The sequence below is a fragment of the Fomitopsis serialis genome (genome assembly GCF_022376445.1).
Source record: "Fomitopsis serialis strain Sig1Antser10 chromosome Unknown B0H18scaffold_251, whole genome shotgun sequence".
NCBI lineage: Eukaryota > Fungi > Basidiomycota > Agaricomycetes > Polyporales > Fomitopsidaceae > Fomitopsis > Fomitopsis serialis.
The window spans coordinates 32,667-57,158 of NW_025955211.1; the positions used below are offsets into that span (position 1 = coordinate 32,667).

At 62.5% G+C, this 24,492-nt stretch overlaps 9 protein-coding genes across 9 annotated transcripts; 4 read left to right on the plus strand and 5 right to left on the minus strand.

The window, feature by feature from the left end:
• Positions 1 to 722: 722 nt before the first annotated feature.
• B0H18DRAFT_1127428 (uncharacterized protein) lies at positions 723 to 3,422 on the minus strand (the record flags this gene model as incomplete). Its single annotated transcript, XM_048035284.1, has 5 exons — positions 723 to 1,595; positions 1,666 to 1,793; positions 1,855 to 1,950; positions 2,012 to 3,227; positions 3,285 to 3,422. The coding sequence occupies 5 exons, from the start codon at positions 3,420 to 3,422 to the stop codon at positions 723 to 725; spliced, it is 2,451 nt and encodes an 816-aa protein (XP_047885353.1).
• A 1,377-nt stretch (positions 3,423 to 4,799) lies between these two features.
• B0H18DRAFT_1055118 (RTA1 like protein-domain-containing protein) lies at positions 4,800 to 6,413 on the minus strand. Its single transcript, XM_048031046.1, has 9 exons — positions 6,267 to 6,413; positions 6,118 to 6,207; positions 5,916 to 6,060; positions 5,749 to 5,861; positions 5,669 to 5,691; positions 5,535 to 5,615; positions 5,219 to 5,484; positions 5,094 to 5,164; positions 4,800 to 5,041 (listed from the first exon to the last, which is right to left on the minus strand). Exons 1-9 carry the CDS (start codon positions 6,277 to 6,279, stop codon positions 4,824 to 4,826), a joined length of 1,020 nt encoding a protein of 339 aa, XP_047885354.1. The 5' UTR covers positions 6,280 to 6,413; the 3' UTR covers positions 4,800 to 4,823.
• Positions 6,414 to 7,568: 1,155 nt separating this feature from the next.
• On the plus strand, positions 7,569 to 11,795 carry B0H18DRAFT_1159186 (Nrap protein; the record flags this gene model as incomplete). Its single annotated transcript, XM_048035795.1, has 11 exons — positions 7,569 to 7,637; positions 7,694 to 7,966; positions 8,018 to 8,338; positions 8,397 to 9,069; positions 9,125 to 9,180; positions 9,233 to 9,331; positions 9,386 to 9,510; positions 9,566 to 11,165; positions 11,215 to 11,421; positions 11,474 to 11,611; positions 11,679 to 11,795. Exons 1-11 carry the CDS (start codon positions 7,581 to 7,583, stop codon positions 11,793 to 11,795), a joined length of 3,666 nt encoding a protein of 1,221 aa, XP_047885355.1. The 5' UTR covers positions 7,569 to 7,580.
• A 257-nt stretch (positions 11,796 to 12,052) lies between these two features.
• On the minus strand, positions 12,053 to 13,316 carry B0H18DRAFT_1088545 (P-loop containing nucleoside triphosphate hydrolase protein; the record flags this gene model as incomplete). The annotated part of the gene is made up of 7 exons (XM_048032241.1): positions 12,053 to 12,367; positions 12,420 to 12,505; positions 12,556 to 12,571; positions 12,673 to 12,827; positions 12,877 to 13,020; positions 13,068 to 13,173; positions 13,248 to 13,316. The coding sequence occupies 7 exons, from the start codon at positions 13,314 to 13,316 to the stop codon at positions 12,053 to 12,055; spliced, it is 891 nt and encodes a 296-aa protein (XP_047885356.1).
• B0H18DRAFT_1055133 (uncharacterized protein) lies at positions 13,278 to 14,516 on the plus strand. Its single transcript, XM_048031047.1, has 5 exons — positions 13,278 to 13,352; positions 13,384 to 13,544; positions 13,598 to 13,685; positions 13,742 to 13,970; positions 14,025 to 14,516. Exons 1-5 carry the CDS (start codon positions 13,315 to 13,317, stop codon positions 14,151 to 14,153), a joined length of 645 nt encoding a protein of 214 aa, XP_047885357.1. The 5' UTR covers positions 13,278 to 13,314; the 3' UTR covers positions 14,154 to 14,516.
• Positions 14,517 to 14,660: 144 nt separating this feature from the next.
• On the plus strand, positions 14,661 to 16,133 carry B0H18DRAFT_890469 (uncharacterized protein; the record flags this gene model as incomplete). Its single annotated transcript, XM_048041305.1, has 5 exons — positions 14,661 to 15,042; positions 15,198 to 15,464; positions 15,521 to 15,637; positions 15,705 to 15,840; positions 15,914 to 16,133. 5 exons carry the CDS (start codon positions 14,661 to 14,663, stop codon positions 16,131 to 16,133), a joined length of 1,122 nt encoding a protein of 373 aa, XP_047885358.1.
• A 288-nt stretch (positions 16,134 to 16,421) lies between these two features.
• B0H18DRAFT_1055149 (uncharacterized protein) lies at positions 16,422 to 19,276 on the minus strand. The gene is made up of 10 exons (XM_048031048.1): positions 19,127 to 19,276; positions 19,037 to 19,078; positions 18,508 to 18,980; positions 17,806 to 17,978; positions 17,599 to 17,736; positions 17,319 to 17,540; positions 17,101 to 17,254; positions 16,947 to 17,030; positions 16,789 to 16,891; positions 16,422 to 16,722 (listed from the first exon to the last, which is right to left on the minus strand). Exons 1-10 carry the CDS (start codon positions 19,177 to 19,179, stop codon positions 16,560 to 16,562), a joined length of 1,605 nt encoding a protein of 534 aa, XP_047885359.1. The 5' UTR covers positions 19,180 to 19,276; the 3' UTR covers positions 16,422 to 16,559.
• Positions 19,277 to 19,317: 41 nt separating this feature from the next.
• Positions 19,318 to 20,043, plus strand: B0H18DRAFT_890432 (uncharacterized protein; the record flags this gene model as incomplete). The annotated part of the gene is made up of 1 exon (XM_048041303.1): positions 19,318 to 20,043. One exon carries the CDS (start codon positions 19,318 to 19,320, stop codon positions 20,041 to 20,043), a length of 726 nt encoding a protein of 241 aa, XP_047885360.1.
• Positions 20,044 to 20,474: 431 nt separating this feature from the next.
• B0H18DRAFT_1109317 (uncharacterized protein) lies at positions 20,475 to 24,450 on the minus strand. Its single transcript, XM_048032756.1, has 11 exons — positions 24,173 to 24,450; positions 23,990 to 24,115; positions 23,819 to 23,936; positions 23,245 to 23,750; positions 23,064 to 23,190; positions 22,815 to 22,975; positions 22,624 to 22,760; positions 22,462 to 22,570; positions 22,269 to 22,412; positions 22,032 to 22,208; positions 20,475 to 21,735 (listed from the first exon to the last, which is right to left on the minus strand). Exons 1-11 carry the CDS (start codon positions 24,359 to 24,361, stop codon positions 20,785 to 20,787), a joined length of 2,745 nt encoding a protein of 914 aa, XP_047885361.1. The 5' UTR covers positions 24,362 to 24,450; the 3' UTR covers positions 20,475 to 20,784.
• Between the last annotated feature and the right edge of the window lie 42 nt (positions 24,451 to 24,492).

A 24,492-nucleotide genomic window follows, 5' to 3' on the forward strand; every position in this document is an offset into this window, starting at 1 on the left:
AGGGAGGCCCTCCAGCGCGGGCCATGGCCGTAGGTACTCCTCTCCAGAGCCGGAAGAGAGCGGCTGCGGACAGGGCGAGCGCGGCCGGTCGGCGAGGGGTCATTGAGAAATTGTCGTCGTCGGGCGGTCGGGTGCAACCCGCGCGGCCTCGACCGGCAGCGGCGGGGACGAGTCCGTCTCACTCGGAATCGACATCCCTGTACGCACAGCTCTCTTCAGCCACCTATAGGAGACATGTAGCAGTCAAGCGTACCGTGTGTGGGTCACAAATTGAGAAACGGTGTTCTCGCAGGACCAGTGATCGGGCTGACGATGTGGTACAATTTCTTGCACGTTGAGTGGCCCATCTGTTCAGCGGCCAATGCGACGAGCAAAATCAATGCATCATGCCCGATTCGCGCCAGATGGGAGCCACGTCAGAAGGTGGAGGCGACGGCGGGACACAGAAGGCATCATTGTAATAGTACAGGCAAGGTTGAACCTGGACATATGCGCTGAAGCTGGAGCGCTGTGCTGCCCGCTTTCCTACTATTAGTGTACTACTACGTCTAGAACCGAGATGTCAAGCATGCCCGTATGCGTATACATGGCCTATAGTACGAGCGAGTCGCATTGACACACATTATGAAGCTAGGTTATATTCACCGTGACAGGCATGTTACATCCCAAGGATATCTCATCAAGCCCTTCCTTTCCCTTTCAGGCTCAGTCGCAGCTCTCAGTCACCGCTTGCTTAATCCTGACTCGTACTCCGAGGCCGAGCCGTCATTACTCTTGGACATCTCGCTCGTGTTGTCTCTCGAAGTCAGATCGTGCACGCCGGACTCCGAGGATTCGCTACTGACCATCATGCCACTCGCCTGGAACTGGTCGATATGCTTGTACAAGTCCCGCTGCGGCCAGGCCACCATTCGGACATCTGCGCCCTCCACACCTTCGTACCCGCTATACTTGAGAAAGAGCTGGAAGAGTTGATCATGGGTTTTGAACGCGGAGACGGGCTCGATAGCAGGTCGTTTGCTTGAGCTCGAGGCTAACGAAGATGTCGCAATCGAAGGGACACTGTCGCCGCTCGCCGAAGTCATCTTCGGTGTCACGGTCTGGCTGGTCGACTGAGTAGTGGTGACGGTGCGAGCCCTCAGGATGGCGAGGAAATCTAAGGTTTTGTTGTATACTTGCGTTTTGCTCGCGGCAGTGGTATCGGTTGTAGACTCGTCTGAGTCCGGAATAGGAACCCCGTATGCTGTGTTGTACGAGGAGAAGTCGATAGTGGCATAGTGAGCAGCACATAGGCCCGCGAGGTCCCGCAAGAACGCGTTCAATGTGTTGTTCTCCTCCGCTTCGAAGGGCGGAGCCTGGGACCGCATGTTTCTGAGCTTGGATTCGCCACCGACGTGAATCTTGTCTGCGGGGCGTATGAATTCTTGCCCGTACACCTCTTCAACATATAGCGCCAAGGTGTGTTTTCGATCGGTACGATGGAAGCGTAGAATAGCATAGTGGTAGACATGGATAAAGGATTCAATGTCGTCGTCGATCCCATACGGTTTGAGAGGGTACTGAAGTGATTGAGCTGACCGGAAGTACCACGTTCCCTGTCGGTCGGTGTCCCAAGTTCCAACTTGTGAGTGACGTATTCATTCATGAATCAAACGTAACACGTACTATACGGTCCGGTTGTTGTGGTGCGTCACCCGTGACCATATCTTCTTTATATTTGCACAAGTCCCAGTCAGCGAGTACACCGATCCGGAAGAGTTGTGTGCCGTCTTCGGCGCCTTGTATCATATTGACTTTGGGAACGTGTCAGCGATGCAGCTCAGATTGCCTCATATACTGATTAGAGATACCTACTTTCAAGTTCGGCTGGCAAGAACTCGTCTATTAGGATGTTATCAAAGCTGATGTCTCTATGGAGAACGCCAGCATCGTTCCAGGCGCTCTGGTGGGCTAGGTCGAAGATGAGGACCTCAATGCAGTGGCAAGAGACGATGAACATGATATCACTGACCTCGCAGAGCAGCAGTCAGTATTTGGGTCAGCTCTTGGAAATCGCCAAAATCCGACAACGGGCGACAGACACGACCGAGCAAGATGCGGTAATGCACACGCCGTAGTCCAGTATGATCCTCCGGGTGTGCTCTTGTTAGCTGAACATTGTTTTCTGGCTGGCTGACGACATCCTGGCCTCCCAAACAAGGGAGGATGCCCACAGTATTCGCCCGTTGCAGCCTCTCGTAAACAATGTGTTCACGTGGGAGGCGACCATGTCCCGACGAAGGCCATCCATCTTTGAGGAAGAGAAGTCGTTCATCGCGCAAGTCAAAGGCGACGTAGGTTCGTGTTGCGCGGGACACGATTGGCTGGCTCCACGACGATGGCTTGCCAATGACTAGCTGCCGCACCCCCATCGTCACCACGTAGACAGGCCACTGGGAAGTCAACGGCTTCAATTGCTGCTCGTCCAACGACAGGGCACGGTAGACACAGCTGCGAAGATATGGCGTGCGTGCCCGAGGCGCGTAGTCTCGCATCCTTTGAATCTCGTCCGCATTCGCACGCCTGACAGAGGCATCGTAGCCTTGTTCGTCGCGCCGCATGCGGGCAAGTCTCCAGAGGAAACGGTGCAGTGCGAAGTCGTTTCGAGTGCCATACATGAACGGCTTCGAAACGATCCACCCGCCACGGTCGACAAAGAGTATGCGGCCGTATCCCCTGAACAGGTAGAGGGCAAACACGTGAACACGGTGTTGACGCCCAAGGATTTCAGCGATGTAGGTGGAGATTTGGCCCAATGCATCTTTACCATCTTTCGAAGTATGCCGAGTGAGTGCCTTCTTCCGTGGCTGCAGAAACTCGAAGGCGGAGTGCCGATGCTCGATCTTGGCCTCGACGGGAACCATCAGGTCGGCCCATGAACACCTTCCGGACCACTGCAGGCGTGCGTTGTTCTCGAATTTCTGTGCCACGCTCATGGACTTTTGTCTTTCCTTCCGCCTGCCTTTAAAATCCTCGTCGGTATAGAGGCGGCTCTTCTTATCGTTGGAACCAAGGAGGACGGCTTGTCGAACGTCAGCGGTATCTGGATAGATCCCGACGTCAGGCGTGAGCAAAGTCTTTGCGTCTTCTTTATCCTCCGACTCCGGGACACCTCGAGATGAGATATCCACTGCGAAGAAAGGTGGGCTGCCGGGGGTGTTTTCCGCAATCGATCGCACAATTTGACACTGTAAAGATGATTGAGAAGTTGAAGGGGGTAGATAACGTGTGTATGACAGACGCACAACAGTACGGTAGAGCTGAAACTCCTTTCCGACGTTGTTTATGCCGTCATTGTAGAAGAAAGTCTCCTTCTCCGCATCAGTTGGCTCACCACCGGGGATGAAGCGATCGAACATCTCGTCAACAGAGACCTCGGTCATCTGTGTGTGCATTCCGGTGACACCTATGTAGAACGGTGTGCGCAGTTGTTCGCTGCCAGTGGTGCAATCACGAACGTCGACGGAAGCCGGTTGCGAGTCGGAAGAGTCGAGACCCGCGATAGCAGGGTGTGGCGATATGGTTCACAGTAGGTGGGAGCTGGTCCGTGTGGTGTGGCGTGGTATGCTCGAAGCTTTGTGCACAACTACAGCTGCGTCCCTTGGTCAGCCAAGCAGACTGGGGCTGCGTGTAGTTGACACAGCCGTATACACGATGAGCCTCCGAGTCAGGATGGACGACTGCACCGCGTGTCAGTTGAGACGTCTGTACTAGCCGCTATGCAGCATGAGGTCTAGAATTCGGGGACAAGAGCTTAGCATGCACGACAATACCGTGTTCAAGTTCTCTGACCTACAACCAATCATACGTCCTTCGGATTGATGGATAAAGCGTAAGTGAATGCACAGAGTGCGAACAAATCTACAGTGGGTCCGTTAATATCAGTGCATATTATCCTTTCAGACGACTCCTTCGTTCTAGTATGAGATGTCGCTTACAGCATATAAACACTGACCACTGTCAGTCGTGCAGCCTGAGTGCTTCCTGACGCGGCTTGAGTCACTTCGGTATTCGACTTCAAACTCTCAATGTTGAATCTTCCCTAGAATCGTACTGTGCGAACTTGCATGAGGTTCGGCGTGCGGGATCAGCTTGAGCGCTATCAACGTTCCAGTCAACGATGAACCAAGTGATCGGAGATCTCAAATCTTCCTAACATAGTAAGTAAGAAAGCAAATGATTTGCGTCGCCGCCACCCCATGAGGATGAACGTTTGAACTCCCAGGCGATGGTCCATACTGCCTGTGCGGAATCGGCAGTGATGTGGATTCAAGTGGGAAGTGCCGAACGAGACCAGGAACCTGAGACTCATTCATCTGGAATACGACACCCGCAACTTGAGCTTGAGCCTATGCCCGCGACTCAGCCTCCGAGTCCTGCAATTGGGAGCAAGGTAGGCTACTATGTATGTTAGTAGTCTGACGAACGAAGGAGCGACATGTGCCATGGAAACGAACGAGACGGTACTTAATAAGAGCGATTAGTGTGACGCAATGCCCCGACTCCCGGTGCCGATGTGACCTAACAACAGCCAGTGTGGTGTGATGTAGATATTCCTTCCCGCTCAGACAGTTCACAGCGACTGCACAAGATCCTTGTCGCGCTTTCCACACTGGTGGTTCTCTGACAAGCTGCATGTTGCCGTCTTGCCACTTGGGCTGATAAGCAGACCAGGAGCCAGCAGACTTGCCACGGAAAGCTTATGCTCTGCATAGACATCTACACCTACACCGTTGTTGCGGGCGACTTTGAGACGCGATCGTCCAGATCTGCTTCGTCGCATCTCACACCGCACCCTCTGCATGGTACAACCTCTGCATCTTCGCATGCAAGGTCTCCCTGCTCGCATACCCGCTCTGGTTATCCAGACAAATCGCCTCTACCTGTGACACTGGCGCGTCTGCCTTCGCGTTCCACGTCCTTCCCGGGCCGAGGAACACGCCCGGGTGCACGGAGTTGAGGGTGAACATCGCGAACGCGACCATCCCGCCGTCCAGCCAGTCTGCAAGGACGACGTGAGGGAAATGGAGGCGACGGGAAGGTGAGGGACATACCGAAGTAACGCTGCGTCCTGATGATGTGGCCCGTCCAGCCATCCGCGAGTTCAATCGTACGATAGATAGACCTGCGTCAGCGTTGTGAGCAGCTTACAAGGATCGGACAGGAAGGAGCGCCATACCGGATGTAGATGCAAATGCTGGCGAAGGCGAGCGCGCCGAGCATAATCGCGTGCTTGCGGTCCAATGTGTGCGTGGCGGGCTTGACGGTCTTGTCGCCCGCACGCAGCGGCTTGTCCAGCAAACAACGAACGACGAACTCGGAGGCGAGGATCATGTAGAACGTGATGGCCACTGCGGGTGGATATATCCAGCTTCGGCATGCGGAAGCGACTTTGGAGAACGCACCTAGTTGGAAACAGATGCCGGCAAGCATGATGTGACCGCCCTGCGCGCAGCGGTAAGACATGTCTACGCTACGAACACAAATTTGCTCACGTTTTGGGCACTCTCGCCTCTCGCGACGGCAGTCGACGCGAAGACACCACCGACGGCTTGAATGACCAACGCAATAACATCCTACATCGACAATAAGCGCATGAGAGACCCCCGCATGCCAAGCCGCGACGTACACAGCTGCAGAATACAATGGTATCTGCGTGCAGCGCAAGTGGTCAGCCCTCATGTACGCTATGGAGACACGGATACGCACACGCCCTCGTGCCCAACCGGCTATAGCACGACCCCAACCGCCGGATCATCTCGCCGAGCACGACGAACATGGCCGCAACGAACGGCGTCGGCGCGATGATCGTGCATACTATCCTGAAGGGAAACTGTGAGACAGCGGCGAGGCACGCGGATTCGACGAAGGCTTACTGCATGAGGTAAGGTGTCATCTGCAGGATATCGTGGGCGGACCACTCGCGCCCGCTCCATCCGACGAGCTCGAGGACCCCCGCGAGGCAGGCGGTATACAGCAGGAACCAGAGACGGTACCGGACCGCTTGAACAGTGTGCAGGACTGAAGACGAACGGGGTCATTGTGCCGGTGCGGTACGGAGGGAGGCTACGGGCGTACCGGTGGTGACTGCGAAGAGAACCAAGAAGAGAATACATATCCACTCGGTGGGAACGTAGCCGTAAGGGTTGTGTTTGAGTAGCTTACGAGCTATTGAGCGGGGGCTTTGTTAGAAGCGCAATGAGACATGTTGTGGTAAAACGACACACCCTGCAAAGTCATCGGAGACAGCGAACAATATTAAGGGGGCCAACAGGTATCAAAAATAGAGGATCGAAAATAGAAGAAGCGCAGAACCGACGACGAAACGTAGTGAAGTGAAGGTGCAATTCGGGCCTGAGGAAAGCACAAACAGCCATATATATGGCGGGCTTCGGAGCCAGGGCTGCGTGCCTATGGATGCCGCCTGTTCAATGAGTCAACATGTCGGTGTACGCAGACCAGGGCTGTGCATATATCCACATGGCAGACACCGCTGAAGCACACGTACACGGAGGTCGTGGGCTGGCTTGACAATGTGCCCATAGACGGGCGATCAGCATTATAGCTGTCACCGGTCGATCCGCTCGAAACTTGGCGTGAGCCGGGATGCCCGACGAAGAGCCATTGAGAGCAATCATTCATGAACATGAATAAGTAATTTGGCATGAACTCGACGCGAGCGTTGTTTAAAACCTTCGTCTGCCAGTGGTCCTCAGTAGGAGTTGCGATGCGAGGTCGATCATGAACGGACATCGGAACCCGCTAAGTAGCCGACACAACCATCATTTTGATCTTGCGTCGTTGACGCTGCGGACGAGCAGATCGACTGTTGTTGCCCACGCAAGTAAGTTGGACGTTTCCTCGGGGGAAGGCCTCCGTGCCGCTGGGATTCCGTGAAGCGCCCCAGGCAAGCGGGCGCCTGTACCGGCCCTACACCTTCGGCAGCTCGGCGTCCTAGCCTTCGGGCCCGCAGTATTGCTTGATGCATAAGACGAAAAGTCTGTCGCGGGGACGTGCAGAATATTGCTACATCGGTAAGAAGGGAGGCTACGATATCGGATGTGACTCACCTCCAGGAGACTTGTCCGACTACGCGGGCTAATCATGCTCGAAATCACATACAGTGCGCCATGCACCCTCAGTCTGCGCCTTCCATGTGTTGTCTGGTGCAGGAGTTCATGCTCAGTAGGTCGTTGGTTCCCCGCCAAGATGGCATAAGCAGAAACATGACGTTGAGTACCATGTACTTGTCCGACAGCGGGATTCGCGTGATCACGGGGCGATGGGAACGCATGCGCCTGTCGCAGCACAAAAAGCATGCGTGGGCCAGCTTGACGACGAGCGCGACTTTCGCAGCGAGGTGAGTTCTCTCGAGCACTCGGAGCAGTTGAAGACTGAGGAGCAGCTGAGGAGCACGAACTCCGAGTCGGAACGGGACCAACGCTGATCGAGTGCACGTGTGGAAGGATCGATCGGGCACGCGATCTAAGAGCTGTCGATTTGCTCATGGGCGCCTGGGCGAAGGACTGCTCTGGCTCGGGATGGCATCCCACCTCAAGAGAAAGCGCGTCCAGGACATCTCTCTCTCAAAGGCAAAGGTGCGCACTACTGCTACTCCCCTCATCATCTCCGCACTCAGCCTGCATGCGTATAGCGTCGTCATACCACTCCAGACAGTGAGCACGGGTCCGGACCAAGTCAGGTCTCCTCGCAGGCCCACTTCGAGGACCACGAAGAGAAACAAGACGGCTCTGACGACGACGCAGCAAGCGACGCTTCCAGTGAAGGCCACGTTGAACTCGTTGAACCGACGGAGGATGCGCAGGAGAACGGTACCATACATGTGAAGGCACCTCCGAAGGGCGAGGAGCTGAGAGATATCAAGGATGCTACAGACCTCTTCAGGTCTACGTCCTTCAAGTTACAGGTGAGTACACCTCCTTTCTCTCTCGCCATATTCTAAGCAAAACCTCTTCAGATTGATGCACTACTACCGAATGTCCGAGCAAAGTATCACCGATCTGCGCCGCTCGACAAGTTCCTTCTTTCCTTCCATAGCTATCTCACCGGTCTCCCGTCCATCACACCAAAACACCCGCTAGCCGCCTCTCGCGACCTGCAGAAGAAGGCGGTCTCCGTTCCGTACGTACTTCCCCAGCCGACCGAAGACACGAACTGGAAGGTCGCCTTTGAGAAGCCGACCGAGATCCTCCTCGTCGGAAGCTGGGCGCTCAAGACGAGCGTGAAGGCGAAGGACGGTTACCGCTATGGGGTCGATGTCGCTGTCACCATGCCGGAGGTGCGTCGTCTGTTTCAGGAGATTAAGCAGTTCAACTGACATTTGCCGCCGACTGCAGTCGCTCTTCCAAGAGAAGGACTATCTTCACAGCCGGTTCTTCCAAAAACGCGCGTACTACCTCGCCGTCATCGCCGCAGCGGTGTCTGACAAGAAGAGCGGCTTGAACGTGGAGGTGTTCTACGACTCGACGAACGGCGATCCCCGTTTGACGACACTCGTGCTGCGTCCCAAGCAGGATGGCTCCGCATCCGACTTCTCCACGCTCAGCGCCGAAGTGCGCATCCTCCCCGTCCTCCCCTCGCCCTCCCCCATCCCGCCGCAACGGCTAGGCCCCTCGCGGTCGAACATCCGCACGTCCGCGTCTTCGAGTGACGCCGCCAGCGACACTCCGAGCCCTATCTACAACTCCCGCATCATCCAGCACTGCACCCCTAAGCCCCATCTCGTCTCAACGCACGCACTCAAGGAGAGCGTGCCCGCCTTCAGTGACGCGCTTGCGCTTCTGCGGGTGTGGGCGCACCAGCGCGGGTACGGCGTGGGCGATAGGCTGTGTGTCAGAGGGTTCGATGGTCGTGGGCCGTGGTGGGCAGGGCTGCTGGAGTGTCTTGTCATGGGCGAGGAGGGTGCGGACGGCGGACGTCCGTTTGGGTTCGCTAAAAAGGAGAAGAGGCGGCCGCTCGGGAAAGGCCTCAGTTCGTACCAGCTGTTCAAGGCGGCGCTGGACTTCCTTGGTAAGGCCGGATTCTGACCTGGTGCAGAACTGGTACTGAATCACGTCTCCTGCAGCGAGACACGACTTTGCGAAGGACCGCGTGTTTGTCAAAGCTAAGGATGGCCATCGAGTATGCCCCCTGCGTCTTGATATTCTGCTATCACTGACTGACTTGGAGGTAGTTCCCGCCAGACGAGTATGCTTCCCATGAAGCCGTGCTGGTGGACTCGTCGTCCATGCTCAATTTGCTTGCTGGTGTGCCGTTGAGCTTGCTAGAGATGGTGAGCATCGTGAAAGACCCGTCACGCAGCGCCGCTGACGTGAAAGATACATAGCTTCGTCGCGACGCTCAGCAAACCTTGGACGTGCTAGACAACTCCGGTCTAACTGAAGACCCGTTCCCTCTCGTTTTCCTGAAAGAGCAAAGGGACGTAGCGAATAGGTTTGATGTTGTCCTACGGTACGTACCTACCGAACCATACTATCGTGGCCCGGCACTTATCATTATCCGTCAGCGTTGACCTCTCCTCCACGGAACCTCGGAACCTCTCCACCCACACCATCCTCGAGCATGGCTCTGCGTACAACGCACTCCTCTCCCTCCTCCTCTCCACCGCCCGGCGAGCGCTGGGGAACCGCACAAAAGCTATCGCCGTCCTCCACCCTACGTCCTCCCCGCGCCCCCTCTCTCAAGCCCAGCCCTCCAACCCCTCGACGGTCTTCCTCGGCCTCATCCTCGACACGGAGCACGCGTTCCGGCTCGTCGACCACGGGCCGCCCGCGGCGGAGCAGGAGACGGAGGCGTCGAAGCAGTTCCGCGAGTTTTGGGGCGAAAAGGCAGAGCTGCGGCGGTTCAAGGACGGGAGCATCGTCGAGAGCGTCGTCTGGACGGTCGGCAGCTCGGACGAGCGCGCGCACATCCCGGCGCTGATCGTGCAGTACATCCTCGCGCGCCACCTGGGGCTCCCGGAGGAGAGCGTCCGCGGCTGGCAGGGCGGCTTCGACGCGATCGTGCGGCTGCCGGAGGACATCGGGAGCGTGCTGAGGGACGGGCGCACGGAGACGGGGTTCAAGGCCGCGATGGCGGCGTTCGACGGCCTCGTGAAGGCGATGAAGGCCCTCGACGAGCAGCTCCCGCTCGCGATCACCACCGTCAGCCCAGTCTCAGACGCGCTGCGGTACACCAGCGCCCTCGCGCCCGTCGCGACGCCCCCCTCCGTCGCGCCCGCGCTGCCCGCCTGCGCGCGATACGTCGCGCCGATGGAGATCGTCGTCGCGTTCGAAAAGTCGGGCCGCTGGCCGGACGACCTCCGCGCGGTCCAGAAGATCAAGCTCGCGTTCTTCGAGGCGCTCGCGCGCGCGCTCATGCACGCGCAGAAGGGCCTCGCCGCGCGAGTGGTCGTCCCCGCGGCGCGCGACTCGGACATCGCGGACCACGCGTGCCTCGAGGTCGTGACCGCGGCGGGGTGGGCGTTCCACGCGCGGATCTGGCACGACCGCGAGCAGACGCTGCTCGAGCGCGCCATCGACGACCGGCGGCCGCACGTCCCGGCGCACGTCAAGAAGGCGGCGGCGGCGGCGGAGGGGGCGCGCGCGGGGGCGGCGCTGGAGGCGTACCGGCGGCGGTTCGTGCACGCGCCGCGGCACCACCGGGCGGTGGCGGCGCTGGGCCACCGGTTCGCGGCGTTCGCGGGGACGGCGCGGCTCGTGAAGCGGTGGCTCGCGGCGCACTGGCTGCTGGGGGCGCACGTCGGCGCGGAGGCGGCGGAGCTGCTCTGCGCGGGGGTGTTCGTGCGCGGCGGGGGCGGGGGCGTGCCGGGGACGAAGGAGCGGGGGTTCGCGTGCGTGATGGGGCTGCTGAAGGACTGGGAGTGGGGCGCGGGGATGTTCGTGCCGCTGTACGGGGACGAGGCGGGCGTGAAGGGGGAGGCGCGGGTGGACGTGAAGGCGGGGGCGCGGCGGGGCGTGTGGGCGCTCGCGACGGAGGGGGACGCGGAGGGCCGGGTGTGGACGGCGGAGGGCCCGGACGCGGTGGTCGCGCGGCGGGTGCGCGCGCTGGCGCAGGCGACGTGGGAGGCGCTGCGGGGGATGGAGGGGGGCGACTTCGAGGTGAAGGTGCGTGCTGCGCAGCCCTTGCTCGCGGAACGGAACTGACGGTCCGCAGACGCTGTTCGCGCACCCGACGGCGCATTACGACTTTGTCGTCGAGCTCGAGCCCGCGTTGCTCCCGCGGTACGCGCAGAGCGTGGAGGCGGACCCGGCCGTCTGGGCGAGGAACCGCAAGTACGCGAACGCGCGCGCGGAGGACGGCGGCGGGGCGCAGCTCCTCGTCGGGTTCGACCCCGCGCGGATGTTCTACGAGGACCTCAAGGTAGGTCGGCGCTCTCTGCGCTCGCTGCCCGTTAGCTGACGCGCGTTCGCAGCGGGTGTACAAGGACACGTTCGTGCTGTTCCACGACCCGCTGGGCGGGCACCGGTTCGGCGGCGTGTGGGACCCGGCGCTGAGGGCAGCCCGGCCGTTCCGCGTCCTCGGCGGGTTCTCGAGCGTGCCCGCGACGAAGGTACGAGCTCCCTCGCACACACTTGCACGCTTCGCTGACGCGCGGCTCCGTCTCCCAGGACACGGAGAAGCCGAGGGAGAAGGAGAAGGAGAGGTCGCTCGTGGTCCTGAACGAGCGCGCGGTGCTGAGCGAGGTCGAGCGGATGGGCCGGGGGCTGGTCAGGCGGATCGTCGTGCAGGTGTAGGCGTACTCCTTTGTTGAAAAGTACCATACGATATCAGTTGTAGCTATGTACGTCTACTCGGGGTCCAGAGATTTACGGGTCCAGGCGACCTTTTGTCGGGAAATGAACGAGCGCTGTGGCGCATCGTGCGTAGCGCTGTCGGCTGCGGCGGACAGGACAGGGCCCTGCTGTGCGCGGTAACGTATCGACGACGTCATCCGCGGGGGGCCTATAACATGCTAAGGACACGCAGCGACCTCGCCTCGCCTCGCCTCTCCTCACCTCCCACCTCCATTCCCGTCTGTTTTCGTCGAGAGCGCCGCCCACACGCGCTCCGCGACGCCCGCCATGATCGCGTCCCACCCCTCGCCCGCGGCGGCGTCGCGCGCCCTGTCCTGCTCGCCGAGGAGGACGTACGGCACGCCGGCGTCGCCGCCGGCGCTGACCGCGGGCGCGACGGGGAGCTCGCCGAGGACGGGGGCGCCGAGGCGGGCGGCGGCGGCGCGGAAGGCGTCGGGCGGGCCGTAGAGGTGGTGGGGCGCCGCGCAGGCGGGGCAGGTGTAGAAGGCTTGGTTGAGGAGGAGGCCGAGGATCTGGGGCGGTGAGCGGGGCGGGGCGGGGCGGGGCGGGAGCAGGGGGACGTACGGGGACGGAGAGCTTGCGGAACATGGCGACGCCCTTGCGGACGTCGGCGAGGGCGACGTCTTGCGGCGTGGACACGATGAGTGCGCCTGGGATGCGGGCGTGGGCGGTCAGTCGCGGAGAGGGAGGGGGTGCTCACCGTCGACGGCGACGAGCTGGCCGAGGGTGAGGGGGACGTCGCCGGTGCCGGGGGGCATGTCGACGACGAGGACGTCGAGGCCGGGGGCGGTGGGCCGGGGCCGGCGCGCCAGTCGACGTCGAAGAGGAGCTGCTGGACGGCCTTCTGGACCATGAGGCCGCGCCAGACGACGGGGGTGTCCGCGCTGGAGTCGGCGTCGGGGGCACGGGGGAGGAGGAAGCCCATGGACATGCACGGGAGGCCGTGGTTCGTGAGGGGGACGAGGGCGCCGTCTGCATAGAGTGATCAAGGTAAGTCGTTATGCTATGACACGGAACGCACTCTGGGTGAGGAGGGGCTCGTCTGCGCGGGCGAGGCCCATGAGGATGGGGACGGAGGGCCCGAAGATGTCGAGGTCGAGGATGCCGACGCGCGGGCGGGCGCCCGAGGGCGTGCGGCGCATGGCGAGCGCGACGGCGAGGTTCACTGGGGGTGTCAGCGGGGTCGCGGCGGCAGGGGATGGACAGGCGGACCTGCGACGGTGCTCTTGCCGACGCCGCCCTTGCCGCTGGCGACGGCGAGGACGCGGGCGACGTGGGGGATGGGCCGCGGCGGGGGCGGGGCGCCTCTGCGGGGCATCTGCGGCGGGGCATCGCGTCTGGGCAGGCCCTGGGGCGCGTCAGCAGGGGCGGGGCGGGCGGCGGGGGACTCACGAGGGGGTTGTCGTGTCTGGCGGGGGCGGACACGGACAGCGCGCGGCGGGGCACACAGCGGGGACGCATGGGAGGCGGTGTGGCGGCACGGGCGCCGGTGGCTGCGTGTGCCTCGCCTCGGCAACGGCCGACCGAGGCCGGGAGGCAGCGTGGGCGTCTCTCTCATCTCTCGTCTCTGCGTCCCCGTTCACGACCAGCGCGACCAGCTGCACGCCTCTCCTTCGCCCACATTCCCTTCAGCAGCCATGTTCTCGCGCTCCCTCGTCGCGTCCCTCGCAGCCCTCGTCCTCGCAAACGGTACCCCGCTGCCTCCTCCTCCCCTCCCCCGCTGACCCCCTCTTTTTCAACAGCCGCCTCCGCCCAGTCGTGCGCGCGCACCTACACCGTCAAGGCGGGCGACATCTGTGACAGCATCTCCGCTGCCCAGAACGTCTCCACGTGCGTTCTCCGCCGCCTTTCCCGCTGTCCTCTCCCGCTCACCTTTTTCTCTCCAGCTACCAGCTGGCGACCGTCAACCCCGATATCGACACTCGCTGTGACGACCTCACCCCCGGCGAGCAGCTCTGCCTCGGCTACGTCGGCTCCGACTGCACCACCACCCATGTCGTCACCGCCGACGAGTCCTGCGACGGCCTCGCCGCTCTCTACACCATGAACACCACCGTTCTCATGGACAACAACCCCCAGATCGACGCCGACTGCGCCAACATGTACACCGGCGAGGTACGTGTCCCCCGCGCCCGCCCCGCATCGGATCGCTGACGCCCGCCCCTCCAGGTCCTCTGTGTCGCCACGGGCGCCCTCACCGTCCCCTCCGCGACCGCAGCCGCGTCCTCCGCAGCCGCCTCCGCAACCGACACCGGCGACGACGACGACGGCGACATCCCCTTCTGCGACGAGCTCTAGGCGGCAGCAGGATCCCCCGCACGGTGCCCACACCACGGAGGAACCTGCTGGCCGCGTTTCGTCTCGTCGCTCGTCGCTGGGCCCGTGTCGCGTTTCGCACTGCACCGCCCCCCACATCATACCATACACCGCTCGTTTAGCTGACCCCCTTGTCCTTCTACACCGTGTTCCGCATACTGTCTGTCGCATCCTGTCGCAAGCGCTAGGATACCGCGCTGACCCGTACCCCGTACTACCCTCTTGCTGTATACCCGACACGATACGTATGCTAGTCTGCGCGCCGTCCGGGTTCTATCGACTTGAATTGATTTCAACTCGCCGGTTCCGTACTCAATATTCAATAATCACCTTTGTTCCATGTTACCTGTGCGTGTGCGATCTTCAGCGAGCGCTATGAAGCGTGACGCACGATCGAGCTTGCCGAGGCGAGGCGCGTCCAGCTCTTCTTCAGCGACGAGCACCGCGCATGTCTCCTGCCTCTTCTGCACCGCCACCACCACCACCCTCATGCACCGCACCATCGCCCACATCCAGCGCAGGGCCAGCGTCGCCGGGCGGCGCACCGCGTGCCACGCGCGTGCGCTGTCCGCGTCCGCCCTCGCACCCGAAGGACACCACGACGCCTCCGACCCGTCTCTGCTGCTCGACTCTTCCCTCAAGACGACCGCGCGCGCACAAAAGCCGTCCCACGCGGTGCCGTTGCGTGGCGAGGGCTCGCACGGCAGCCACGCGCGACAGATAGCGCAGTCCCTGCGCCGACACGCGCCCGCCCGCCCCGTCGTGTTCAGCCCCTCGCCGTCGTCGTCCGGGCAGGACCCAGCCCCAAACCCAGAGCCAGAGAACAACGGCGACGGCGAGATTTCCGACCAGGAGTGGGAGATCCGCACAGGTGCGCCTCCTCCCCAGCCCGCGCTCCCCGCACGGCCCGTGCGTGCGGGCTCGCCAGCACGAGAGGATCTGATGCTACGTCCAGCGCCCCCTCTCCCTCTCCCGCCCCGACCGCGGCACGCTGACTCTCGCGCATACGACCGCGCACCACGCCAGGCCGCGCGATCTGGATACTGCAGCAGACGCTCCCCGCGTTCTTCCACACCGGGCTCGTCACCTCGCTCGAGACGCCCCTCGTCGCGCGGCCGCCCGCGTCCGAGTCCCCCGAGGGCGCGGAGAGGGGGACGGCGGATCCGCACTGCGGGGGGCGCCCCGCGCGGCCGGACGGCGACTCGGAGAGCATATACAGCCGCGCGGTCCGCCTCGCGTACACCCCGCCGCACGCGCTGCCCCCGCCGTTCCCGCGCACGCTGACGCTCGAAGGTGCGTGGCGCGCGTCCGTCGCTGGGCGCTGAGGAACTGACGCGGCGTGCGCGCAGGCTCCGCGCTGTACCTCGCGTCGTCCGCGTTCGTGCGCCACACGCTGAACGCGCTCTACACAGACCTCACCGTGCGCACCACGCGCGTGCGCGTCCTCGGGCCCGGGTCCTCGTCCGGTACGCACTCGCCTTCCGCCCCCGGGAGAGCCGCTGACGTTGTGTTGCCATGCAGGCCGCGGCGGAGGCGGGGAGCAGGACCCGCACGGCAGGGCCCCGCGCGCGCCGCAGAAGCAGCGCGCCCTGCGCGAGAAGAGCCTCTTCCTCGGGCTCAGCGTGTCGGGCGTCGCGCGGGTGAGCGGCGCGCGCGGCGGGTGGGACGTGTAAGCAGCCTTTCCCCCCTTCCCTCCACACCCCTCCCAAGCCTCCTACGCTCACGCGCGCGCGCGCCGCCAGGAACTCGACGTACACGTTCTCCCCGCAGACGGGCCTCATCCACCTGCACCAGATCGACTCCATCGAGCCCGCGCCGACGCAGGCTGTGTTCGACGCGCTCCGCGCCGCGCTCGCCAAGCTCGGGCTCGCGGGCGCGGACGACGGCGCGCAGGCCCCCGGGGCGCCGGGTGCGGCACGGGCGCAGCCTATCCCTGCGTCTGTCCGGGCGGCGTCGTCATGAAGTGGGGATGCGGAGTGTTGGGGGGAGAGGTGGGACGGTGTGTGGATGTATGGAGTCGGTGGAAGGGGTTGGTTGTGAGGGGGCGGGGGCGGTCGTAGTAGTCGTCGGCTAATGCCCTATTTCCATCTGCATGTCGCACACCCACCACTTAGTACTCGCGGTGCAATATCCGCTATGCAATGCATCACCATTCACAGCACATCGCGCGATCTGACGCGTCCTTCAAGGAGTCTGCCCGACCGTCCAACTACACCAGAGTAGTTCACGAGCATTACGGTAAGCAAGACCTTGGATGCAACTCAGCAGCACACACAGTTCATTGACGTTCGACAGATGTTAGTACAAGCAGCAACGACAGCACGACGATCTATCCGTAAGCAGCGTCCCCGAGCTTCTTCAGCTTCGTCCGCACCCCCCGCCGCGGGCTCACTGCCCGCCGACCGTCCCCGTCCACATGTCGACCATGTCGATGACGCAGAACCCGTTCACGGGCACGTACTGCTTCGTGATCATCTTGATCGCCTCCTGCGCGACCATGCCCCCGAGGAAGGCGGCGGTGTTGGGCAGGTCCGCGGTCGGCGCGCGGGCGCTGGTGGCAAAGAAACGGGGTCAGCGTGTGTGGAGAGGACGTGGTGAAACGCATGGGGGGACTTACAGTTCTCCGATGGCATTGTCCACCTCCTTGGGGAGCGCGACACCCTGCCCGACGAGCTGCTGGACCTCAGCGCGCAGCCCGTCCACAGTCACGGTCGAGCCATCTGCGGCACCAGGTCCATCAGTCGTGCTCGAACACGCCGGTCTGATAGTCCTCACCCGGGGCCTTGTTCAGAAGGGTCGACAACGCCGACAGACCGAGGTGCGTCGCCGTCTCGCGCGGGAAGATCGATAGCGAAGAGGCTATCGAGGCATGCAAAAAGGCACATCAGCGTGCGCCCGCTACGACCGTCTCATCCCGATTAGAACGCACCGAGTGCCTCCTTGTCCGCGTCCCACTCGCCCCAGCGCCGCCCACGCAGCACGCGGACATGGTGCGCGTTCTTGACGAACGTGTCGACGTCCTCGTCGTCGATCGCGGGCGCGAGCGCCGGGAACCCCTCCTTCAGCAACTCCTTGAAGCGCGTCTGCGCCCGCCGTCAGCGAACTCGCTCGGGACAGGACAGGAGAGGGCCACCACGCAGCACACACCTTCTCGACGGCGGCCCAGTCCTTGTACGCCGTCTGCAGCCTGACGTAGCTCTCCGTGTCCGTGTGCACGTCGGGCAGCGCGCCGCTGAGGGGGAGGCACCCCGGGCCGTCGGGCGCGGCGACGAACGCGTTGAGGGTCTGCAGGAGCGCGTGGAAGGCCGCGTTGGGCGTGGCGGGCGTGAGCGGCGTCAGGCCGAAGAGCGTCTGGACCGCGCCGGGGACCTGGAGGTGCAAATGTTACGTGAGTGAGCGGGCGGAGGGAGAGAGGGGGGGGACTGACTGGAGGGTCGGACCAGACGCGCCAGGCCTGCGCCTCGGCCTCGTCGAAGTTCTCCTCGTCGATCTTCTTGCGCATCGCGGCGATCTGCGCCTTGAACGCCTTGCGCTCGGGCATCGTCGCGGGCAGCTTGCCGTCGTGCTGTCGTGCGGGTCAGCTGTACGCCCGCGGGATCGCGATGACGGGACCCGCGTGTGTGGGGAGACGCACCGATTTCTTCCAGTCCTCGACGGCGCGCAGGAGGATGATGACGAAGGGGACGTGCCCGTGGTCGGTGGGGTCGAGCTTGTCAAAGTCGAGCTCGCTGGCCCATTTTGCGATGGCGGGGAAGGGACGGATGATTCGGAGTGAGGGTACGTTCTCGTCGGTGTGGGGTTGAGAGACTGGCGGGCGGTGTGAGCGGATGTACATGTATAGTCAGAGGATGGTGCGGGGAGAACGAGGTTATCCACGACAATGAAGCGCATGAACGAACATGTTGTCAACGAATTGACTACGGAAGACGTTGATAACGACTTCAAGTGATGCAGCTTGTAGCTACGGGGGAATGCGAAGCAGGCGATCGGTCAAGGCCCACGTTGTTCTTAGTGGGTAGCCGGGGAAACGAGCTTGACCGCGACCTTCTGAGTAAAGAGGACCAGACCACCATAGGACCATCTATCAGACCGCGCGAGCGAGCGAAAATCCGCTCGTGGCAAATGCTTGCCCTCCCGCTTACGAACCCTGTAAGCTGGGCGGCCGGAACTGCTCAGCTGCAGTTCACCGCCGCTGTCCTCACAGCGTCGCACTATCCGCAGATCCTCAAGTGGACTGGTGATGTGCGGCGGTGTGCATACCACATGCGTCTCGCCTCGTGGGCCACCTTATGCAGAACCCTAATACGAGGCGGAGAGGACCGAAGCAGACGCTCACCGCATTGTTCGTGGTACTGGATGAAGAACTCGGCGAGGAAGCCGGCGGAGCGGACGACGAGCAACGACGGATTGCTGAGATCGGCCCAGAGGAGCTTGGCGAGCTCGTCGAGGGTGTCCTTCCGCAGGTTGTGGGCGATGACCAGCGAGAATCCGCTGACAAACGCCCTGCCCTCGTCGGTCTTGAGGAGGTCGTGGACGTCTTTGACGACGGCCTCGCCCTCGACGCTGTCGTTGAGTTCACGCAGGAGCGGGACGGCCTCCTGGGCGCGGGGCTTGCCTATGCTGGAGGGGCCCGCGAGGAAGAAGTTGTTGCCCGCATCGGCGGGGGAGGCGAGGGCGCTGTCGAGGATGGTGAAGTGGCCGATGCCGGGGAGGACGAGGTTCTTGAGGACGGCGGTTGCGGTTGCGGAGGAGGAGAGGATGAGGATGCGGGACGCCTCGAGCGCATTCTGGCCGGATGCGGCCCAGAGTCTGTGTGCGGTCGGGTGAGCCACCTCGGCAGGAGCGGGAGTGCACAGGGAGCTCACCGAAGCTGGCGATCGTAGCGCCTGGTCTTGTTGTCTGGCTGTCTGAGACGGGGTCAGCAGAGGGGGCGGTGAGAGGGGGAGGGGGCGCACTGGATGGCAGCAGTGGCCTGCTCGATGTTCTGCGATTCACTCACCGCACTCATCGTCGACGCGTCTGCCCAGCCACAGCCGCCCGCCCGCTCACCCACCCGTCACACACGCGTGCGGTCACCTGCGGGCAGTCACGCTCGTCACGCACGCGTCCCCCCGCCTCCCCGCCTCCTGCCTTGCGTCCACGCGCGATGGCTGCGACGACAAGCCAGTACGGCGACCTCGCCACCCAGCTGCTCATCGAGTCGCGCCGCTCGACGGCCACCGACACGCTCCTCAAGTACAACGACGTCCTCGTCCGCTCCGTCGCCCGCGAGCAGCGCCAGCTCGAGTCCCTCCTCCAGGCCGTCCTCGCCCCCCACCCCCCCGACGGCGCCCCCAACCCCCTCCTCCCCACCATCCTCCTCTACCAGACCGCCATCAACCGCAACAAGCGCTGCCTCCTCGCCTACCACGCCCACCGCATCGACCGCCTCAAGGACCTCTACTGGTCCGTCGGCGGCGCCCTCCCCCTCCTGCTCTCCATGCCCTCCGTCGGGCCTGCCCACGCGCACGCGGACGGCCAGGCGCACGCCGCCGCCGCCGCGCCCGCGGACGTCCGCTCGAAGCTCTCCCCGCACGAGGTCGACTTCCTCCGCTCGTACAACGCGTCCGTGCTCGCGCTCCGCACCGAGGCGTTCTCCGCGGCGGGCTCCGTCAGCCAGGACGACGCGGGCGCGCTCACGGAGGACGTCGACCTCATGGCGCCCATCGCCAAGCCGCCCAGGGACCTCCACGTCCTCGTCCGCGTCGTCCGCGACTGCGGCGTCGTCCACACCGAGCAGGGCGCGATCGACTTCCGGCGGGGCCACCGCTTCCTGGTGCGGCGCGCGGACGTCGAGCACCTCGTCGTGCAGGGCTTCCTCGAGGAGGTGTAGTGGCGTGCTCTCGAGCAAGTACGCAGCCCCGCACTGGTTCTCGGTGTACACGACTGACGTTCATTTCCCGACAGGCCATGGGATACGTCCGCTCCTCGGTGCGTCGCGGACATGCATCGGCACTGGATCCCCGTTCGAGGCGCATGCACTACCCTCTAGCACGATCAGAACAAGGATCGCCACGCTTCTGTGCACACATCGCGGGCCCGCGCGGGGATCCGCACGACTCAATCTCGGATTCATTCCACTGCGCGGTACGCAGGACAAGCTGACCGTCCTGAACTACCGGTGCACAGTCGACGTTTCGACACGCGACACGGCCCTCAGGCTGCTACAAGACGGCGGTCGCCTCCGTTTCGCAGGGGACTGTCGGAGGAGCCGTTTCGTCCAGCCGCGCGCAGTGTGGCGGTAGAAAGACAGGAGGAGCCGGTCGCACAACGGTCTGTTTCACTGTTGCACTGGCACTGGAGACGTCGCTAGCCAATGTATTCTATATGATTAAGGACGTAGATGTACAGTAAAACATCGCATAGTGTACATGCCTGGGCAGAGATAGTATGTGAAGTATGAAGGGGTCTCCAAACGTCAAGCGAGTCGGACCAGACGTAGTGATACACAAGCAGGGCTGCGAACCAGGACCAGACCGTACCGCACAACAGCAGCCAGCCCCGCCGCAGATGGCCAGCACCCCGCGGGCGCCGTAGAAGCAATCACAATGCGCCGCGTCTGCGGCATCGCCGGTCACCGCAGCCTCCGGAGCTGCTGCTGCACCTCGCGGATGTCGCGCCGGTTCCACTCGCCCGTCCAGAGGTTCCCGCCCGTGACCCATATCCGCGAGTCGCGCGACGGCGCGAGCACCGCGGCCGCCGCGTGCGCCACCTCCACGGACATGCTCCGCCGCCTCCGCGTGCGCTCTGCGGCGGGCGACAACAGCGACGGGGGCGTGCGCGCGACGGCGGTGGCGGGCTCAGGTGCGGGTGCGGGTGAGGGCGGGAAGACGAGGTCGACGGGGACGTTCTCGCCGAGCGTGCGCGCGAGCTTCGCCATGCGCTTCCTGCGCAGCTCCGCCGCGCTGGGCGGCATGGGCGTCGTGGGCGTCGCGGGGGGCGCGGAGGACGAGCGCGGCGTGGAGGGCGTGCGGGGCAGCGCCGGCGTCGGCGCGGCGTTTGCGGCGCGGCGGTCGGTCGGGGGCATGGGCACGGCGTTGAGGCGGAGGACGAGCGGGCGGGGGAGCTCCTTCGACCTGCGCCCGCGCGGGGTGGAGAAGCCCTTGGGCTCCGCGAGCCTGAGGGACTCGGCGCTCGTGCGGGGGGTGGAGAGGGTGAGGGACGCCATGGAGGAGTTGGTGGAGGACGAGGAGTAGATGGACCCGGGCGTGCTGGGCCGCGAGGACGGCGGGCTGCCGCGGAGGGAGAAGGGCGTGCTGGGCCTGCTGCTGGGCGTGCAGCCGATGGGGAGGAGCGGGGTGGGGCCGGGGGTGGGCGGCTCGTGGTCGGCGACCTGGGGCGTGGACCCGAGGACGGCGCCGAGTTTTCGTGCGGAGCGGACGAGGCGGATGCGGTGGTGGGCCTCGAGCGCGTTGTGCGTGGGCGGGAGGGGCGGCGCGGAGGTGTTGGCAGACATGGCGTACGCGGCGACTGGGTCGTGTGTGAGCAGGTGTGCAAGTCGTAGAATGCGCACACAGTGCGGCAGCTCGGAGAAAGAGAGACAAGGAGGCAGGATATTAAAGACGACGGACAAAAGGCGACACGGTCAACGTTGCCGGCATGGCGCGGACAATTGGGTTTGGGACAAGAAGCAATGTCGCTCGCCGACTATTGTCTCGCCGTCCCCACCCCGGCAAGCGCCCGTCGCCATCGACGCCACCGCCCAGCCCTTGTTCTCCCTTCCACAACGCCTTCCTTATGCGCAACCTCGTGGATGAAATTATATGTCACATGCAGTAACTCTATGTACAAACCCATTCACAGTCACTGCTGCTTCTTGACCACCGCTGCCCCGTTCTGCTCAGCAGCCTCCAGCTTCCGTCTTGCCTCCCTCCGCTCCCTCCCACGCGTGATCATCGCCTTCGGCTCCAGGTCGGCAAACAGCCACTTGCACACAATCTCAATCGCCCAGCAGCCCGCAAAGTCGACAATCATCGTCGTCGTCAGCTTGTACATGAACTAGCAGTACCGGCCGACGTCAATCCGCGGCCATCAACGCATCATCAATCTAGGACTCACCGTCTGATCCATCTCGACGATTTGCAGCCAGCGGTTCAGCTCCGGGACGAAATCCGTCGCACCCGAAAACGCCACCGCGCTCGCACCCACCAGCCCATAGTACAACGCAGGGTTCTCCCGGATCCCTTCTCGGAACGGACGCCCCTGTTCCCCGCGTCAACACACGCACACAGCCATCCGCGCCCGCACTCACCTGGTAATTGATGGCAAACGTAGACACCTGTTGAGACAGGCTCAGGAGATAGATGGCCGTGTTCAGCAGGTTGGGCTCGAACTTCGCCTCAAGGTCTATCGGTCCCAGCCTGCCGCCCCATCAGCATCAACGGCGATAGCGTCCTCGCAACGCGCAACTCACTCCTCGTAGAAACCGCACAGCTGCGTGATGTAGACCAAAGACGCAATGTGCAGCGCGAACTGGACCAGGACTGACAGCAGCACGTAGAGGTTGAAGATGTTCCCCAGCGGGCGTTCGCGCGACAGCTTCTCGACCGGCTGTAAGCTCATAATTAGTCCTCTGCCCACACATGACCGAGCACGATTACTGACCTTCGCGCGCGAGATGCACAGGAAGCAGACAGACATAAGCATTCCCGTGATAGTCACTTGGTAGTCGCCGAACTTGATGCCTTGCAGATACTGAACGCTCAGACTGTATGCCGTGATGAGACAGTTGAGCGCCAGGATCTTGTACATCTGAATTGTGGCGACTAGAGTACAACGACCCTGTCGAATGATGTGCGTGACTGAACTGCGTCAATACTAGGTTCTCGTAGAACAAGGCTGCATTTCACTCACTGGCTGATACGTTGGACAGCTTTGAGGTGAAGGGCGCCGCGCAGGAGGCATCTCCGAGCTTAATCTTGGGCACATCGTCCTCTTCCTCCATTGAAGCCAGTTTGTCCGTGATTGACGCCAGGTCGAACTAACCAGAACGTGAATACAAAGGCCAGCATTTGCAAAAGCAGAGGACGCTCACCTTCTCCATAGGGTTCTTCTTCCGTGCATCTTGAAATTCGGTGCTGACCTTCTTCTGAGCCTCAACGACATTAGGGTACAGGTGGGCGATAGCAGGAGGGACAGGCGGCGGCGGCTGCCCAAAGCGCGCCGAAATCTTCAGCTGGCTCTCGTACACCTTCTTGATCCGCTCGTTCTTCTGGTGCTCCGCAATCTTCTGCAGGTCTTCAGGCGTCCCGTCCAGCAGCGCCACGCCAATATGCGCCTGCTTCAGCGCACCAACGTCGTTCGTGCCGTCGCCCGCCATGAGCGTGACGTAGCCGAGCGACTTGAGCGTCGTGAGGATCGCCTCCTTCTGCGCGGGCGACACGCGCGCGTACACCCAGGTGTTCTGCACGATGTCGTTCCATGCCGAGCGGCCCTCGAACTGCCTCAACGCCGCGCCGGTGACGCAGATGTCGTACTCCTGGAACAGAGACCGGTCTAGCGGCTCGGAGGGATCGACAGGGATGAATTTGTGTTCGTCAACTGTGCGCCATGCGAGGTCTGATCACGCTTGTCAGACGGTGCACCGCATGCAAGTCAGAAAGTCTTACCGCCAGGATGTGTCGCATCTTCTTTCAGATCCAAGATCAAAACATCGCGATCTACAATCTCGACGTCGCGGGCAACGTGAACTGCCGTCAGAGGGTTGTCCCCAGTGATCATGATACACTAGGAAGCCATTTGAACGCGGGTTTGCGTGGGTCAATGTAAATTTCACGTACCCTATGTGATGAATCTACCAGCATCTTCAGCGTGACCACGGCGTCTGGCTTCAAGGGACAGTGAAATACGAGGAAGCCTGCAAAGGTGAGTCCGCTTTCCACTTGATCGCGGGTCAACTTGTTGATCTGGGATGGAAAAGCATTACGGACCGTTTCCATCGAGGAAAACAAGGGAGAGCGTACCTTGTCCTGCGACATGCTGTCCAGCTCCTTGAACGCGATGGCGAGCACTCGGCTGCCCCGGCGAGTGTACCACTTGTACGTGTCATCGTAGAATCCGGGCACGCTCGCAAGCATTGTTTTGATAGTCTCGGGCGCACCCTTGACGGCTATGAGAGTCCTGTTGTTCGACATCGTCGAGACGGTAGACATGCGCTTCAACGCGGACGAGAACTGGAAGCGACGCCGGATGTGCAGGGAGATGTGCTGCCTGCCACCCTCGCCCTGACTGACAATATCACCTGTTCACATAGGATGAGAGGGGTATACTCGTTCACGCTGGC